General features: G+C 40.7%; 1 protein-coding gene and 1 non-coding gene across 12 annotated transcripts in view; both read right to left on the reverse strand.

Moving 5' to 3' along the window:
* Nucleotides 1-19,378, reverse strand: part of cnot1 (CCR4-NOT transcription complex, subunit 1) — a 145,052-nt gene that overhangs the window by 28,344 nt on the left and 97,330 nt on the right. For all 11 annotated transcript variants that reach the window (XM_055648724.1, XM_055648723.1, XM_055648725.1 and 8 more), the window contains 6 exons: nucleotides 15,928-16,158; nucleotides 14,064-14,204; nucleotides 11,004-11,183; nucleotides 9,810-9,926; nucleotides 9,553-9,663; nucleotides 4,235-4,312 (listed from right to left, as the gene is read on the reverse strand). In XM_055648724.1, the coding sequence (XP_055504699.1) occupies nucleotides 4,235-4,312; nucleotides 9,553-9,663; nucleotides 9,810-9,926; nucleotides 11,004-11,183; nucleotides 14,064-14,204; nucleotides 15,928-16,158 (858 nt within the window). The remainder of the gene's footprint in view (nucleotides 1-4,234; nucleotides 4,313-9,552; nucleotides 9,664-9,809; nucleotides 9,927-11,003; nucleotides 11,184-14,063; nucleotides 14,205-15,927; nucleotides 16,159-19,378) is intronic.
* LOC129705520 (U11 spliceosomal RNA) lies at nucleotides 2,263-2,386 on the reverse strand. Its single transcript, XR_008724919.1, has one exon. It is a non-coding gene; the product is annotated as a U11 spliceosomal RNA (small nuclear RNA).

Raw genomic sequence — 19,378 nt, forward strand, 5'->3', positions numbered from 1 at the left:
TGTTGTGTCCATCACTGTTTGTGGTTTATATCAATGATTTGGATGAGAATGTACAAGGAATGATTAGTAAGTATGCAGATGACACTAAGTGAGCGTTGTTGTAGATAGCGAAGATGGTCATCAAAAATTACAGCAGGATCTTGAACAGCTGGGCAAGTGGGCTGAGGAATGGTTAAATTGAATGCAGATGTTTGAGGTGTTGCAATTTGGGAAGTCGAACCAGGGCAGGGCTGTCACAGTGAATGGTAGAGCTCTGGGGAGCATTGCAGAGCAGAGGAATCCAGGAATGCAGATATATAGTTCCCTGAAGGTGGCGTCACAAGTGGATAGGGTGGTCATGGTGGGTTTTGGCACATTGGCCGTCATCACTCAGGATATTGAGTATAGAAGTTGGAATGTAATGTTACAGTTATACAAGACATTGGCGAGGCCGCATTTGGAGCATTGTGTTCAGTTCTAGTCACCTTGCTATAGGAAGGATGTTGTTAAGCTGGAAAGAGTGCAGAGAAGATATAAAAGTATGTTACCAGGACTCGAGGGCCTGAGCTTTAGGCAGATATACAAGATCACGAGGGGAATAAATAGGGTAGATGTACAGAGTCTTTTATCCAGAGTGGGAGAATCAAGAACCAGAGGATATAGGTTTAAAGTGAGCAGGGAAAGATTTAATAGGAACCTGAGGGGCAACATTTCCACACCAAGGGTGGTGGGTGTATGGAATGAGCTGTCAAAGGAGGTAGTTGAAGCAGGTACCTTGACCACATCTCAAAGACATTTGGACAGGTACATGGATAGGAACGGTTTAGAGGAATACGAGCCAAACGCAGGCTAGTGTCGATGGGGGCATCTTAGTCGGAATGGGCAAGTTGGGCTGAAGGGTTTATTGCCATGGTGTATGACTATGTATATCATGCCCATCATTTGAGGGGATAAAAATGGTTCAAAGGCATCATAATTTTACATAATGTCTACCTAAAATGTATTTTATTGGATACTAATTGCTGCCAGATATAGATTGGGTTATTTCATTTCAGCAGGAGCACTACAACTGCTTTCAAATCCTTGGGATAATGCTCTTTAGTCGAGTTCTGGGACACGAGTGACGTAAGTGACCAGATATTAGTAATGGATTTAAAAAACTTAGACTTTTGATCCATAAAGGTATCTAATTAGCTTCAGCAGAGGAGTTTCAGCAAACAACGGCAGAATGTGCTGGTGTCAACTGGTCACCTCAATTCCGGCCCAAGAACAGAAGAGAAAACCAACCAACTTGCAAACATTTTACATAAATGCGGTGCTACATACTCCCAGGAGATACTACAAGTGCAGGTTTCCATGTCCAAATAGTATAATATAGTCTGTATTCTATTGGAAATAGCACATGTTCATACTCAGTTCTCCATGCTACTGTAGACATTACCTAATTTCAGCTGCATCTCAGATCTTTGATTGAGGAAACAGTTGAGACTTATTACAGCAAATTGTCTGAATCAAAGTGCAGTAATTCCTAGCTGAATTTAGTCAGAATACAAAATGAAAGAGACTGACAGGACCATTTAAAGTCCAAGTTTAACCATCGCTTAATCAAGAAACGGTTCTTGATTAAAATATAATTTGCACGGTTCGCATTTAGAGTAACAGGACCATTTAAAGTCCAAGTTTAACCATCGCTTAATCAAGAAACGGTTCTTGATTAAAATATAATTTGCACGGTTCGCATTTAGCATTTACATTTAGAGTAATTCCCTGAAAAATGGTGAAAAGTTTGGGGCAGCTAGAGTTTTTTTACATTAAATATGCATTAAAAAGAGTTTCTTGGCTGAGGCACAAAAGACTACAGTAAGAATTTCATTTCAGTTATTTTAATACCTATGCTTATAACATTTAAAAGTACAGGTATTATAGTCATCAGATATTGTTCACCATCAAGTCAAGAGATGGAGCACAGGTTGAAGGGGATAGGGGAAAGATTTAACAGAAACCTGAAAAATAAAATTCCCACATGAACGTAGTGCATATATATGAAACCAGCAGTCAGAGGAGATGGTATGTGCACTCACATTTAAAAGCCAATTGTACAGGTACATGATAGGAAAGGTTTTGAGAGATATGGGCCAGATAAATGGAAATGGGACTAGCTCGGAGAGCTAACTTGGTTGGCATGGATGATTTGGGCTGAAGGCTGTACAACTCTCTATTTATCCTCTGGTTCTTTGATAAAACTTTCCCAGTACTTTCATTTTTTTACCTCAGCGCTATAGGACGAGCGTCATTAACAGCCCCAGGGATCATGAATTGTACATTCAAAATCTCTTGATAGCGATTCTACATGGTTAGAGCACAACCTCAACCATGTATCATTTACGGTAGAAATCATGTACTTTCTTGCAGCAAAGTAAATTCCCCTATTCTCAGTATATACTTAATCCAATTCCGTGAGTTACATGTTGAGCCCACAACCTATCCTTTCAAATGAGGCACTCAACTATTCGCTGCAAAAAACCCCCATCTCAGTTATATCTTTATTTACTGTCCACCTTTGAAGTGAAATAAGTTTCTCCCAAAATATTCCAGAAGAATGGAAATTCATACAGCAGTATGGTAGGTTGTTTGCAGATTTCTGAAATGGTGTTGTAGCAGCCAAATAAAATATTACAGAACAGTACCAAGCATAAATCAAAAAAACAGCTACCTCAGTCAAATGAAACATGATCTCTGAATGATAGAAGTATAGATTTAAATTCTCACAAGTCAAAATGTTTATTTTGAAAAAGGCATAGCTTTTCACTATATATGCACCACATATCCAAGATGTTGTTCAGCAGTATCCAAACCAGTGCATTGTTTCCGGCAGAATACCAAAAATCCTTTTATACCTCTTGGCACTGAATATGTTTTAGTTTTATAGATACATAGACACAATTTCTAATTTGAAGCCACGTAGTGCGTGGTTGGAAAACACTAGAAAGCACGGCAACACCGATAAGGTTTTGTATTATACCTCGCCTTAGTACCGCACCCTGCACGCACATCTGATATGAAAGAGTCCAAGCTTTTTATATTCACTGATTATTTTTGATGTCATTACCCAAACCTAACATGAGCCTTGTAAAATATGACTTAGTCACAATTGTTATGAATTTAGGACAATGAATTTTTATACAATAGCAGCAACATTTAGTGAGCATTATGAAAGTTCGAACAGCTCTCAAAATTTGAGCAAACATGTGAAAGGCAGAAATGGAACGTGGCATGTTTGGATTTTAAAATCATATCGTCACAAGATTTAAGACCACCTTCTGCTTACTTCTCCCCACTCCACCCTACAAAGGTTTCTGTAAGAAATTTAGTCTGCTCACTTTTGAAATGACCCCAAAGACAGCAAAATATATGTTTGTTCTTCTATTTATACAAGTTCAGCAAATTGGCACTTCAAACCAGGGTAGAGTATACGGTAGGGCCCTGGGATCTATAGGTACCAATAAACAATTCCCTGAAAGTGGTATGGCAGGTTAATAGGGTGGTGAAGGCTATTGGTAGGCAGGCCTTCATCAGTCAGATAAGTAAGTATAGATGTTGGGACGTTGTACAAGATGCTGTGAAGGCAATCGTGTGCAGGTTTGATCACCCTGGTCTCAAGATCCCTTCAAGTTGGAAACAGTGCAGAGAAAATTTACGAGGATGTTACCAAAACCCACCCCTAAGCTAGCGGGAGAGGTTGGGTAGGAGGCAGACGGGTGATCTTATAGAATAAGATACAATAGAATGATACAATTATGAAGAAAATAGGGTAAATGTAGTTTTCTTTCCAGGGTAGGGGAATCAAGAACTAACTATAAGGTAAAGGTTTAAAATGCAGGGGAATGATTTAGTAGGAGCCTGAAGGGAAATCTTTTCAGAGGGTGTTGCGTATATTGAACAAGCTGCCAGAGAAAGAAGTTGAGGCAGGTACAATTACAACTTTTAAAATACATTTAGACACATACATGGACAAGAAAGGTTTAGAAAGGGCCAAAGGTAGGCAAATGGGACTAACTTAAATGGGGCATTTTGGTTGCCATGGATAAGTTAGGCAGAATGTTTCAATGACTCTATATTCGAGAGAGCTTGCTCTATAATATTTAGCTCTTTCAACAATGGAGCAAGTTTATGTAAATTGTATTCTGCATCAGATCCTGTGCAATTGCTGGTGACAATAATTTCCAAAGCATTGAGAACAAAGATAAAGATCTACCTTCAAATCGTGCTCTTGATGTAGCTCAGCTAATACATTCATGATAGCCATTGTCCAAGGATTTGGAGGCCTAAAAACCTGTAAAACACCAAAACAAATGAGACCAAATAGTGACATCCTCAGAAAGAAAATCGAAGAACATTTCTTGGATTCTTCCCCTTCACTTCTTCCCCTTCACCCCACATTGAACTCTCTTTCACACACATTTCTAGCCCTTATTACATTCAGCATACTGCAGCATTCCTACTACAACTGTTGAAGAATTTTAATTCCCATATCTTTAGGAAAAACTTCCATTTTAATAAATCTGGTTCGCTTGGCTATCTTGCTCAGCAAACAATATATCATGAGGTATCAGAAGAATTAAATACAATAGACTGATGCAAGTACATCAATACCAATACATCTAAACAATTAAAACCAAAAGTAAAACAGTACTGAGCAAAGATCCTATAGTGAGCAAGATAGTCCACTCGACGAAAAAGATGTAGTACGGCCATGGGCAGATTCATGGGTAATTTAAGGCCCCATTTCCGTAACAGGCTTCCGTCTCCGCACCAAAGATCCCATAGGATAATAGTACGGAGACGAAAGCTGGTTACGGAAACACCCTCGTAAAAATAAGTTATTTAGTAAAAATCTTCTCCTCATTTTCAGAATTTTAATTTATTAAGACAACCTGTTCCCCCGCAACATTGATTACACTGCGGGTCAGGTCCGGTTACGGAAATGGATGAAAAAAAGGCCCACGTTCCTTTCCGTTGCGTACTATACGTCAGCCCATTGCATTTAGCAGGAGTGGTCTATAGGATCTTTGGTACTGAGGGTGATCTGTAACATTGCAGCGAGTTAATTAAGCAATATTAAATGTCATCCTTCAAATTAAGGCTTGCCAAATGATGATGATGACTTAGTGTTCATAACTTAAATTCCTTTGAATAACACTCATGTGATACAATGCGGGAAACTTTAATGTGTTTAAGAAACAATATAACTGTTGTATTACTCTATAAACCCACGGAAGGTGTAAACAGTTGGGCTAGGATTTTTTAATTTTTTTAAATGCTCTTAACCCAAAGGGTCCAAAGTAATAATAACAATAATAAATTTTATTTATAGGCGCCTTTCAAGAGTCTCAAGGACACCGTACAAAAATTTAGCAGGTAGAGGAAAAACATGTAAGGGGAATGAAATAAATAGTAGAGACATGAATAATACACAAAGTAAATACAGAATTCAATACAAAACACAGTATGAGGCAATTAATGCACAGATGAAAAGGGACGGCATGTGGGGCTAAGGATAGGAGTCAATCAGTAAAATTTAAGCCTCAGATGCAACTTCTAAAAATAACTATATTGCTCCTCCCCTATAGCGAAAGCCAATCACCATAAAAGGCAAGAATTCACAGCTTTTAAAAATGTTATAGACAAATGAAATCCTGCTTTAACTGAAAGATAAAGCATTAGGTCGCTGCTATTCATGTTCAATTACAGGTACTACACAGCTGAATTGTATTGATGTTTTAAGCACTCAGGAATACTGGAATCATATCATCATTTCAATTATTGGCACTTCATATATTGAATAAATAGTTATTGGTACAAGCATCATGTCATGAAAATTTGGTCCTACTATTAAGAAAATGCATCCATACCTGCAACTCTTTCCTACTCAATCTCCCAATTCCCTTAATTCCCAAATTCCTACAGGTGGCCTTGAATAAATTCAACTACAGTCCTTTGTAGTAGAGAATTCCAAAGATGAACCACTGTGTAAATCATTTTTTTACCTCAACCACTTACCCTGTGACAATGCAGCCTATACTGTTTTTCCAATTGGAAGAAACAGCCTCCCACCAATTCTTCAAACAATTATTTTAAATCATCACCCCCGAGTTTTGAGCCCTCCACCTCAGGATTTAGATTCTCTCTCTCTCAGACCTTCATACATTTCTATTAAGTTTCTTCTTCATCTCCTGTGTCATAGAAAATAATCCCAATTCCAGTCTTTCCTTGTTGCTACAATTTTACAAGTCTGGCAATATCTTTAAATATCCTTTGCACACTCTCCAATACAATGGTATAATTTTTTGTTAACGGGCGACCTGAATTGTACCCAGTGCTCAAGATGATTGTTTTCTCTGGAGTGTCGGAGGCCAAGGTGATAAAACGATATAGAATTATGAGATGCATAAATGGGTTAGACAATCTTCAGTGTGGAAATGCCAAATACAAGACATTCAGAGGGTGAAAGTTTAACGGAGAGATGCAGGGTAGGTTTTGTTGTGTTATAGGTGCCTGGAATGTGCTGCTAAGGGTGGTGGTTGAAACAGATAAGTGTTTAAGAGGTTTTTCGGCACATGAATAGGCAGGAATGGAAGGAATATGGATCACGAGCAGGCAAAAGGAAATAGCTTAATTTGGCATCATGTTCGGCACAGAGATCATGAGGCACAGGGCTGTTCCTGTGTTGTACTGTTCTATGATCTCCAATCTCTCTGCTCTCATATTCTCTGCCTCAGTTAAAGCCATCCTGTATACCTTTTCGAACATGTTATTGGTCTTAAAGAATATGTGGACATACCTTAGGTTTTATTCCTCCACATCACTCAATATCTTTTCAATTTATTGTTTATTCCTTGCCTTACTACACTTCCCCAAATGAATTATAGCACACTTCTCTGGATTAAGATTTAATTTGTCACTGCTTCCGAGATCAATATTTTCCTAAAATGTAAAGCTTTCCTTCAAACTGCATCATCTGCAAACATCTTTATCATGTCCTTAGATTATTAAAATATTACAAAGGCACATGAGGTCTTTGGAAACCCATTAGTAACAGCCTTCCAGTCACAAAAGCTTCTATCATTACTTTTTGTTTCCAGCTACTGAGACAACTTTCAATCCAATTTGACACCCTCATGAAGCTTTATTCTTTTGACCAGGCTACCATTTGGAATCATACCCAAATCCAGACTGATAACTAGTGCAATGTTCTCAATTAATCTTTTTGATTGCTCCTCAAAAAAATTGATCCAGCCTTCCCGTCATAAATCTGTACCGTCCCTGATGAGGGTGTGCCTTCCTTAATAAAAGGTTATTGACCATTAACATTAATCCCAATAATTTGTTCGTCACCAAGCATAAACTGGTTTGTAATCGATTGGTTGATTCCTTCCTTCCTTTTATAATAACAGCAGCACATTGGAAAACCAATAGTCAAAATTTCCTCTCCGACTCTTTTTAATAGCTTGGTGCACATTTCTTCCGTGCAAGCGATTTTTCCCATTTAGGAAGATGCTAAATCACTTAAGATTGCTTTTTTACTATGTTCAGCCCACCTAATATTTCACTCAGTCTCGTCAACTGCAATAAAGCCTCCAAATATTAATTCACAATTGTACCCATATCCTCTGCCTTCATGCATCGGTTACTTTGTTTTTGCCTAATAGTCAGTTATTTTGATATCTACTCGCTTTGCAAGTATTTATTAAACAGAACTAATATTTTATTTGTTAATATTTTTCATATCTTCTTTGCTTTTCTGATATTCCTCAATTTCTTTCAATATGTTAGTTAGGCTTTTGCCTGTATTAAACTTTAGGCGTCTCATATGACATAACCTTTTTATCATCTCTTACCTTCCCGCAATTCGCTATCGATAACGTGATAGTTTTAAACATCAAACCTGAACCCTTTGAATATTCACATTGCTCCAAGACCAATTTACCATCGTAGCCATTTCCAGTCCAATTTTGTTAAATCAATTGAACCATCCTGTCAAAAACTGGAGAGCAATCCTGAGCTACTATCTACCTCATTCGAGAACCCCAAACTATCTTTATCGGACATTACTGGACCATATCTTGCACATCTGTACACTGCGGATGGCTCAATTGTAATTATGTATAGTCTTTCTGCTGACTAATTAGCATGGAACAAAAGCTTTTTTTGAGGATATAACTAGGAAAATGGACAAGGGATGTAGTGTACCTGGACTTTCAGAAGGCATTTGATAATGTCCCACATAGATTAGTGGGCAAAATTAGAGCACTGTAGGGCACTGACATGGATAGAAAATTGGTTGGCAGACAGGAAACAGAGTAGGGATTAACAGGTCCCTTTTAGAATGGCAGGGAGCGACTAGTGGGGTACCGCAAGGCTCGGTGCTGGGTCTGCAGCTATTTACAATATACATTAATAATTTAGATGAAGGGATTAAAAGTAACATTAACAAATTTACAGATGACAAAGCTGAGTGGCAGTGTAAAGTGTGAGGAGGATGCTATGAGAATGCAGGGTGATTTGGACAGGTTGGGTGAGTGAGCAGATGCATGGCAGATCCAGTTTAAGGTGGATAAATGTGGGGTTATCCACTTTGGTGGTAAAAACAGGAAGGCAGATTATTATCTGAATGCTGTCAAGTTGGGAAACGGGAAAGTACAACGAGATCTGGGGGTCCTTGTTCATCAGTCACTGAAAGGAAGCATGCAGGTACAGCAGACGGTGAAGAAAGCTAGGCATGTTGGCCTTCATAACAAGAGGAGTTGAGTATAGGAGCTAACTACAGGGCCCTAGTGAGACCACACCTGGAGTATTGTGTGCAGTTTTGGTCTCCAAATTTGAGGAAGGACATTCTTGCTATTAAGTGCAGCGTAGGTTCACAAGGTTAATTCCCAGAATGGCAGGACTGTCATATGTTGGTAAAATGGAGCAGCTGGGCTTGTATACTCTGGAATTTAGAAAGATGAGAGGGGATCTTATTGAAAAATAAAATTAAGGGATTGGACACGCTAGAGGCAGGAAACAGGTTCCCGATGTTGGGGGAATCCAGAACCAGATTGGAGGGTACTGGATCAAACAAAGCTCTTTAGATTAATTTGCTGGATTTTGCAATTCTCTCACATTAGATGGGATTAATTCTTCAATCCAAATGCATCACAACAGCAGAAAGGGAGACTTGGCACTGCACCATATCCGGGAAACAGCATAAAGAGAACATGCTGGTCAAATTTTGGATTCCCAATAATTTTGTGGCCAATGGATTTATCTGCTGCTACAATTGATATTCTTATTAGTTTAGTGTTTGAAAGAAGTGTCTGGTTCATCACAATTGAGACAGTGTTACCAAGTTCACAAGGGGCCAAACAAAGAAGTAGTTAAGTCTTGTCAAATATTTTAAGTTCAATACAAAATTGCGTTAGAATTTGCATTCTAATTAGAATTTTATTAGATCTTTCTCAAAGTAGTTTCTTTATTGTGATTGAGAAGTCACCTCCCAGATTATCCAGCTATAATAAAAACATCTTTACTTACCATACTCCTAACGCTGGACTCTAAAACTTTGGCAATAAACGGGACGACGTAGAGCATCTCTTGCTGACCTTTCATGTAAGCTTCCAGCAGCAATGATTTCACATCCAAATCCTATGCAAGACATTTTCAATAAAAGAGTTTGTAAAAATAAGACGTTAATGTAATCAGTTTATCCAACAAATCAGTTACAATTAAAAGCTGTTAATCACCAAAAAAACTCAACCAAACTGAAGAGACAACAATTTGGAGGCACTTACAATGTGCAAGATGGGTTTGTTTTTGGCCAGGGTGATCATACCCAACCAGTGTCCCAGGTTCTTCAACAACGATCGGTCTGAAAAGTTTGCCGCAGCCTTGTCTGATGTTAGCAGTACCTGAAATGGGCAAGAGAAAATGCTGAAACAGGGCTGCAACTGGCCAATTGATATTTAACACCCAAGTCAAAGTTAATTTGTCACATTGTTAAAACTTATTTAGCACTTTTAAGTTATCAAAGGGCTTCTGAAAATTCTCCAATTACATCAGCAGGAAATGCCACCAAAGAAATTGCTTAATGAAGTATTAAGCCATGTAACATTATAATGCTGAACCCCCTCTATCCCCAGTAGCCATTGTTGTTCCTTTGTTCAAGAAAGGACGAGAGAATCCAGGATAGGTCAGTGGTGCGGAAACTATTGGAGAGGGTTTTTCACCATAGGATGGGTTAATTAGGGACCGTCAGCATGGCTTTGCATGTGGCGTTGAATTTGACTTTTCAGGAGGTAACCGATGAGGGTAAAGGATGTTTAGTTTAGATATACAGCATGGAAACAGGCCCATCGGCCCACCGGATCCACGCCAACCATTTTGATCATCCATTCACTCTAGTTATCCCACTATACACTAGGAATAATTTACAGGGGCCAATTAACCTACAAAGCAGCGCGACTTTGGGATATGGAAGGAAACTGCAGCACTCAGAGGAAACCGATGTGGTCACATGGAGAACATGCAAACTCCAAAGTCAGCACCAGAGGTCAGGAACGAACCGGCTCTCTAGTGCTGTGCGGCAACAGGTGTACCACCGTAACGCCCATGTTGTCTACGTGGATTTTAGTACGGCATTTGATAAAGCTCCCCCCAATCGTGGTGATTAAGAGGTTTTTAGATAGATGCATGGATATACTGGGAATGATGGGGTATTGGTCATGTGTAGATGAGATCAGTTTAGCTTGGCATCATGTTTGGCACAGATATTATGGGGATGATAGAGCAGTGCAGCATAGTAACAAGCCTATGTTTTAGAACTGCCTGCCTTGGATTTGCAACAGGGCAAAATATGTTCTTTTAGGATTAAGGCAAAGACAATTAGAGGAATGTTAAAAGGGGAACCTGCTAAGTTAACAGGCATAAATTAAAAATAAAACCCATCTTGTAATAGTGTCATCTGCTCATACCTCTCCAAATCTTACCTTGATGTTTCTGTATGTTTCGGTGAGCACCATTTTGTTAAACTCGGGGTTCTTTAGTGTATCCATAAAGTTTGAGTAAAGACTGTGAAAGTTTGGTTCAATGCTAACCCGCTTCATAACCAAATATTGAGATACCCAGGGCATAAACTCATCCTTCACAGTCTCTTTTAGCTCTTCCACCTGTAACATCCAAGTAACAATATATTATTCATACATTTGTCATAAAGGTACAATTCAAAGTTTAAGATTGTTGCAGCAAATGAAAATAGACAATAAATGCTGACCTTGCTGGTGGCATCCTGATTAAAATTAAAAAGTGTGCTGAAATGTTAAAATGTGTAACTGGAATATCACATTTATATACGTATTCAGACCCTTTACTCAGTACTTTGTTGAGGCACCTTCGGCCTCAAGTCTTCTTGGGTATAACGCTACAAGCTTGGCACACCTGTGATTGGGTAATTCCCCCATTCTTCTCTGCAGATCCTCTCAAGCTCTGTCAGGTTGGATGGGGAGCGTCGATGTACAGCTATTTTCAGGTCCCTCCAGAGATGTTCAATCGGATTCAGGTCCGGACTCTGGCTGGGCCACTCATAAACATTCACAGACTTGTCACAAAGCCACTCTGTGTTGTCTTGGCTGTGTGCTTAGGGTCGTTGTCCTTTTGGAAGGTGAACCTCCGCCCCAGTCCGAGGTCCAGAACGCTTTGGAGTAGGTTTTCATCCAGGATCTCTGTGTACTTTGCTCCGTTCATCTTTCCCCCTCCCAGTTCCTGCCACTGAAAAACATTCCCACAGCATGATGCCACCGTAGGTATGGTATTGGCGAGGTGATGAGCGGTGCCTGGTTTCCTCCAGACGTGACGCTTGGCATAAAGGTCAAAGAGTTCAATCTTGGGTTCATCATAGCAGAGAATCTTGTTTCTCATGGTCTGAGAGTTCTTTAGGTGCTTTTTGACAAACTCCAAGCGGGCTGTCATGTGCCTTTTACTGAGGAGTGGCTTCAGTCTGGCCACTCTACCATAAAGGCCTGATTTGGTGGTGTGCTGCAGATATAGTTGTTCTTCTGAAAGATTCTCCCATCTCCACAGAGGAACTCTGGAGCTCTGTCGGAATGACCATCTGTCACTCTGTCACCTCCCTGACCAAGGCCCTTCTCCCCCGATTGCTCAGTTTGGTCGCTGACCAGCTCTATGAAGAGTCTTGGGAATTCCAAATTTCTTCCATTTAAGAATGACAGAGGCCACTGTGCTCTTCGGGACCTGCAATGCTGCAGAAATTGTTTTATACCCTTCCCCAGATATGCGTCTCGACACAATCCTGTCTCAGAGGTCTACGGACAATTCCTTCGCCTTCATGGCTTGGTTTTTGCTCTGACATGCACTGTCAACTGTGGGGCCTTATATGGACAGGTGTGTGCCTTTCCAAATCATGTCCAATCAATTTGATTTACCACTGGTGGACTCAAATGAACCTAAGCTCAATTTTCAGTGTCATAGCAAAGGGTCTGAATACTTATTTAAATATGATTTCAGTTATTTATTTTTCAATACTTTGCAAAAATTTCTAAACACCTGTTTTCGCTACTTCACTCTGGGGTATTGTGTGTAGATTGATGATAAAAAAAATGAATTTCATTCATTTTAAAATAAGGCTGAAACGTAACAAAATGTGGAAAAAGTGAAGGGGTCTGAATACTTTGCGAATGCACTGTAGGTGGTGATGATAAAGTACAATGGAAAGAATAGACAGGAGGACGACAGGGAACAAGGAAAGACTGTTGGATTGAGTTGCATTTATTTTAATGCGAGAGGCCTAACAAGTAAAGTAGATAAACACAGGGTTTGGATAGGTATGTATAACTGGGATGTTGTAGCATTATGGAAATCCGGGACAGGACTGGCAGCTTAATATTCCACCATAGAGGTGCTACAGGAGAGATGGAGGTGGAGGTTAAAGAGGAAGGAGTGTTCCTTTATTAATTAAGGAAAATGTCACAGTAGTCTTAGGTGACATTACTGCTGGATCATTCAGTGAGTCTATATGGGCAGAGCTGAGAAATACAAAGTGAATGATCACCTACAGGCCCCCCAAGCAGTCAATAAGAATTAGAAAAGTAAATATGCCAGGAAACTACAGGAAGCAGCACGACTAACATGGTTATCTGAGAAGGGGGTTATCACTTTCTCAATGTAGACTGGGAACTGTCATAGTGCCAAAGACTTAAGACAGTATAATTTGTCAAACGTATTCAGGAACGTTTCCTCAGACAATATGTAGAGGGCTTCACACGGGAGAGGACAAAGCTTGACCTACGTTTAGAAAATTGGGACGGGCAAGTGACTGAAGTGTCTTTGGGGAACCATTTTGGAAGAGCGACCACTGTTCCATTTGCTTTCAAATAGTTATGGATAACGACAGGGTGGGCCCACAAATTAAAATTCTGAATTGGAGAAAGGCCAACTTTGATGGTATTAGACATATTGATTGGAGGAGGTTGTTTGTGGGAAAGGAGAGTCCGGAAAGTGGGAAAGATGAGAGGGAAAAGTTTTAATCGGAACTTGAGGGGCAACGTTTTGACACAGCAGGTGGCCGGTATATGGAATTAGCTGCCATAGGAGGTAGTTTAGGTAGGCACTTTAGCAACATTTAAAAGACATTTGGACACGCACATAGATACGAAAGGAGGGACGTGGGCCAAATGCGGGCAGGTGGGATTAGTGTAGATGGGACATATAGGTCAGCATAGGCAAGTTGGAGGGAAGGATTTGTTTCCGTGCTGTATGACACTATGACTTAATTAATGTCTGAGCCGAGCAGGTGATAGGCTCCACCAGCAACTAGGGTGGCAAACATATTACACACAATTTGATCTAAATAGAACAGTCAAATACTGAATGTATCTGAACTATCTGAAGGTTGCAATATAGTTAAAAGTTAGTCCATTTGCAGGAGAAACTATCTAATAGAGATGGATTTAATTCTTCTGCTTGAATTCAAAGAATATCAACAAGAAAACGGTTAATTCAGACGGCCATAATACCAATCTCAGAATACTCACCTTTTGTGTCATGTTGGACTGTGAGAGGTTGTTGAAGATGAATGCTACTTTTTCTTGAATATTCTCAGGTGGTTCCACTATTCTCTCGCCCTGGTCTGTAGCCACCAACAATGTTTCTATGTTTGTTGTGTTAATAGAGGGCTGAAACAAAACAAGGCATTTTGCAAGTTGGACATTAACATACTGTCAAATGCAAAATCTTCACTTGGAAAAGTAACTTAATTGCCAAATGTTTCAGGTTCAAAGGAATTGGCAGCTACATTCAGGATTTTCTTCCTGAATTTAATGTTTTATTATCATGGACTCCTAGACCCATGAATATTAGTGTTTGAACACTAATCTTTTTAGTGGAATCTTCCAATATCTAAGCATATGAAAATCGTTCAAATAAATTTTTAAATAGTCACTACTGCAGACACAAATATGTCATCCAGCTGGCTAAATTTGAGTATTTTCTTTTATGAAATTAAACAAATCGACCCATCTCAATACATATATGTAGGCAATTTGTGTACAATTTCAGCCTTGTATTTTACAGGAACAGTAATGTGACACTGTTGAAATGGTAACATGCAGTATTAGAAAGGAACCATTAGGTGGAGATAAAAATCTTTTAAAAGACAAAGTAACAGCTCAAATGTTTTTGTTCAAAGTTTCTGGAATAGCAGATTAAAAACACAAATTGAACTTTAAAGGTTCTTAGCAGCATTCATGTGCAATATCAGGACACTTCTTCTTGAGAATTACAATGATAACAGTCAATGATACCCGAAACATGAATGGTACTTTTGAAAGTTGGAGCTTCTAAATGACTGAGATCTCTTTTACCCTTCTCCAACGCGTGGGTAGGGGATATTGAAAAGATAAAAAACTGCACACAAAACATTTTACAATACTCATTTCCATTTTGCAATACTAGATTGTTCAATGATTTAATAAGTATCGGGTCCTTCAAACAAAATAACAATGGACCAAAACTTGCTGCTGGGACAAGCTCTCCATGCTTGCAGATAACATAATGCTAACTTAGCTTTTGAATATCAGCTTACGTTGATTTGCTACTCAAATCAATCCAAATCCGTAATGTCTCGCCCTGCGTGGCAGCATTGTGGAATGCCAATATCATCACAAGCGGGGCTGAGGAGTGCATGGGAAGAGGCCAATGAAGTGGCCAAATACAAAGACAGCAAGTGTGTAAGAAAGAACTGCAGATGCTGGTTTAAATCTAAGGCAGACACAAAATGCTGGAGTAACTCAGCGGGTGAGACAGCATGTCAGAAGAGAAGGAATGGGCAAAGTTTCGGGTTGAGGCCCTTCTTCAGTCCAAAGAATGGTCTCGACCCGAAACGTCGCCCATTCCTTCTCTCCAGAGATGCTGCCTCACTAGCTGAGTTACAAAGACAGCAAGTACCATATCAACCATAGTCTTTGCCAGCTATCATTCATGTCAAGAACACCTCTGAATGTTGCTAACATTCAAAAGCATAAAAATAATTTAAAAAAAAGTTAAACTAAAAGATATAAATTGACATGGAATAACAACAGTCCCTTGCATTTACTCCTCTCCTTGCCATTCAAGTGAATCAATTTATCAATTTATTGTCTGAGGTTTATAGCTGGCAAGATTTGGTTGGCAGATATGCCAGCGCATCTACTCAAAAATTGAAGTAAATTCATACTTCACTGCACTTCACAGACAGGCCAGGAATCAGTAGAGAAGCTGGAAGAATGCATAGGTAGTACATAAAACTGAGAAATGTTAGCAGCTTGACATGGAACTATTGGCATTTCCTAGGAAGTTACGGTCCATTATTCTAAAACAATTTAATCACAGCTGCCAGTGTAAAATAATCATAATACTCACCGGTACATCTTTCTTAAAGCTCACTCCAGTCGGCCTGGTAACTGTCGTTGCTTTGGTGACTGTGGTGGTTGTGGAAGTGGTTACTATGGCACTGACCTGTCTGGCCATAGGGGTCTTATTCTGAGCCTGCGCTTGAGCCTGAGCCTGAGCTAAAGCAATACTGCCAGGAGTTGTAATGCTACCCTGCATTTTCACAGGAGGATCTCTGGACTGCTGGCCATACTCAATGTACTGGAAGAAACAGAAAAAAAATAAAAAATCAATGACAATATTTACTGTTCCTAGCTGTTATAAAATTACTAACACGCACCCAAATATATTTCTGCATAAAGCTGAAAGCAAACATACGTAGTCTACTTAAATACTGGACATTGCTAAAGGCAGCACAGTAGCAGATAGTAGAGCTGCTGCCTCAGATCCTGGCAACATCATCATAAATCTACTCTGTGCTCTTCCCAGATTAACAACATCTCCCCTATAACAAAGCGATCAAACCTGAACACAATACTCCAACTGTGGCCTCACCAGAGCCTAGTGAGCTGCAACATAACATACTAACTTGTATACTCAAAAAGCTTGACTGATGAAAGACAATGTGCCCAAAAGCCTTCTTGACCACCTTATCTACCTGTGACTATGTACCCGCACTCCTAGATCCCACTGCTCTACAACATTCCCCAAAGTCCCACCATTTACTGTGAAGGTCCCGCCCTGGTTTGACTACCCAAAATGCAACAATTCTCATTTATCTGCAATAAACTCCATGAACTATTCCTCTGTTCATTTGCAAAACTCATCAAGATCTTGCTGTAACTTTTGATTATAATCGTTGCTATCTACAATACCACCCATTTTCGTGTCTTCTGCAAATTTACTAATCATGCTTTGTATGTTCTCATCCAAATTATGAATATACATGACAAACGGCACCAGATCCTGGGGCACACCGCTAGTCACAGGCCTCCAGACTGAAAACCTAACTTGCACCATCATCCTCAGCTTCCATTAATCTATCCAGTTATCAAAAGCTTAGTTAATCTGTTTATAAAACATGGCAATTTTTTTGGTGACTTCCAGCTGACCCCTTTCTTTCACTCCCCAAAACCCCTATTAATTTGCAAATTATGTAAAATCTTTACTCCCAGTGCTCTTTGCATAGGAAAACAATCCTTGCTATTAATATTTATCCACTCATTCTCGGTTTTCTATATCTAAAATTAAATCGCCTCAGTTTTTTCTATCCCAAAGCAAACCACATCAGTATATCCGATCTCTCATCATACTTAAAAATCTCCAGCTTACGAAAGGCCCATGCAATCGAGCGGCCAGAACCACAGTATCATATAGGCTTTACCATTGTTTGGAAAGTTCTAACTCCCTCCTCTAAAATTCAATGCTTGTCATTAAAATAAACCTTTTACCTTAATCATTACATCCATCAGGTGTCTATACTAATTTATTCCAATGTGCATCTGTGTTCCTCAATGCCCCAGAATTTGCTCTGCGCCCAAGCTGTTTGCCTTCTCAGAATACATGACTTCACATTCTCTGGATTGAAATCCATTATCACTGGTCTTTTTACATGATCAATCCTTTGATATCTACCGGGTATAGTTTTTTCCCCCCCCTGTATCAATCTGCCAGTTGGATCAGTTTTCATTGGTGGGTTGTCAGTGGAGAGTGTTAACATCTTCAAATTCCTGGGTGTACACATCTCGGATGACCTGCCCTGGGCCCAGCACACAGACGTAATTACAAAGAAGGCACAGCAGTGCCTCATTTTCTTTTTAATCATGTTTAATTTGCATGTGTACAGGCAACAGAACAATTATATTCTTACTTCCAGCAGCATAACAGGTCTTCTAACAAACTGCTACAGATACACTGTAAAAAGTGTCCTGACTGGTTGCATCATAGCTAGGTATATGATGCAATCAGTCAGGATCATGCCCTAGATCATGTGCAATTTCAATGCACAGGAATGCAAGCAGCTGCAGAAACTGGTGATGGATTCAGCCCAGTCCATCAGCGGCATAGCACTCCCTACCGACATAAGCATCTATACGAGTCATTGCTTCAAGGAGGTGGCATCTATCATCAAGGATCCCCACCATTTGGGCCACATCTTTTTGCTAATATTGGGCAGGAAATACAAAACCCTCGTCCCACACCAGCAGGTTTTGGGAGAGCTACTTTCCTACAATTGTAAGGTCCTTGATCCACAACAAACCGGAATAACACTAATACTACCGTGGCAACAGAACACTATGGCCCATCTCTTGCACTTCCAGGGAGTTATTTTTCTTTTTACCATCTTGTACAAATTGTGTAATTTATATACAATTTATGATTGTGTGCATTACCCAAGTATATGTGCGTATGATGCTGTTCCAGCAATATTTTCAATGTACCTTTACCTCATCGTATTTGTGCGTGTGACAACAAACCCGACTCAACTATTTATAAACTTCAAACCTGTCTAAATCTTCCAAAATGTCGATATAACTAAAAGTCTTTGTCTTGTTTGTGCATATGTGTCAATCTGGTTTTCCTATCTTCTTCCAAACACTACGCCACAGCCCTCCCATTTTCACACATCCTACTCACATTTCTCCCGCCTTGGCGATAAACATCTTCCCGTCGCATTCCCACCTATATTTCTGGAGTCTATAGCCAGGGCCGGGTCGCTGGCCTGGTGCTGGAGTGAGGGCCGAGCCCGGGGCTTGGGATGGGGCCGTGACCAGGACCGAGAAAGAAGCCGCTGCCGGCACCAAGGACGAGTCTGGGTCCAGGGTCAGGGACGAGTCCGGAGATGAAGTCGGGGCCTAGACTGGAGCCCAAGGCTGGAGTCTACGGCAGGGCCGGGCAGAGTACAGGGAAAGGGAGTGAGGGGAGGAGGATGAGGGAAATGAGGAGGAGATGGGGTGTGGAGAAGGGAGATAGGGGGGGGGGGGGGGGGAGGGAGAAATTGGGGTTGAGAGGGAAAAAATATCCTGGGGAGGTCAGGAGGGAGGGGGGGGGGGGGGGGGGGGGGGGGGGGGGGGGGGGGGGGGGGGGGGGGGGGATTGAGGGAGAGTATTTGCCACGTCTACACTCCCTCTCGCCCCCCCCCCTCTCTATCCTCACTCCCATCCTCTCCCTCTGTACCTTCCCCCCCCTCCACTCCGCTACCGCTAACCCCCCCCCTCTAACCTCCCCCCTCCCTCTCTACCCCCCCCCCCTCCTCCCCCCCTCCCTCCCTCTCTACCCCCCCCCTCCCTCCCTCTCTACCCCCCCCTCCCTCCCCTCTCTAACCCCCCCCCCCCCCCCTCCCTCTCTACCCCCCCCTCCCTCTCTACCACCCTCCCTACCTCTCTTGGGATTGAAGAGAGAGGGAGAAAAAGGGGGAGGGAGTGCTTGGGGATTTTTTGATAGAATCATCCGATGAACACAAGCACATTTTTCCTTATTG

The sequence above is a fragment of the Leucoraja erinacea genome, chromosome 17 (genome assembly GCF_028641065.1).
Source record: "Leucoraja erinacea ecotype New England chromosome 17, Leri_hhj_1, whole genome shotgun sequence".
Classification (NCBI taxonomy): Eukaryota; Metazoa; Chordata; class Chondrichthyes; order Rajiformes; family Rajidae; genus Leucoraja; species Leucoraja erinaceus.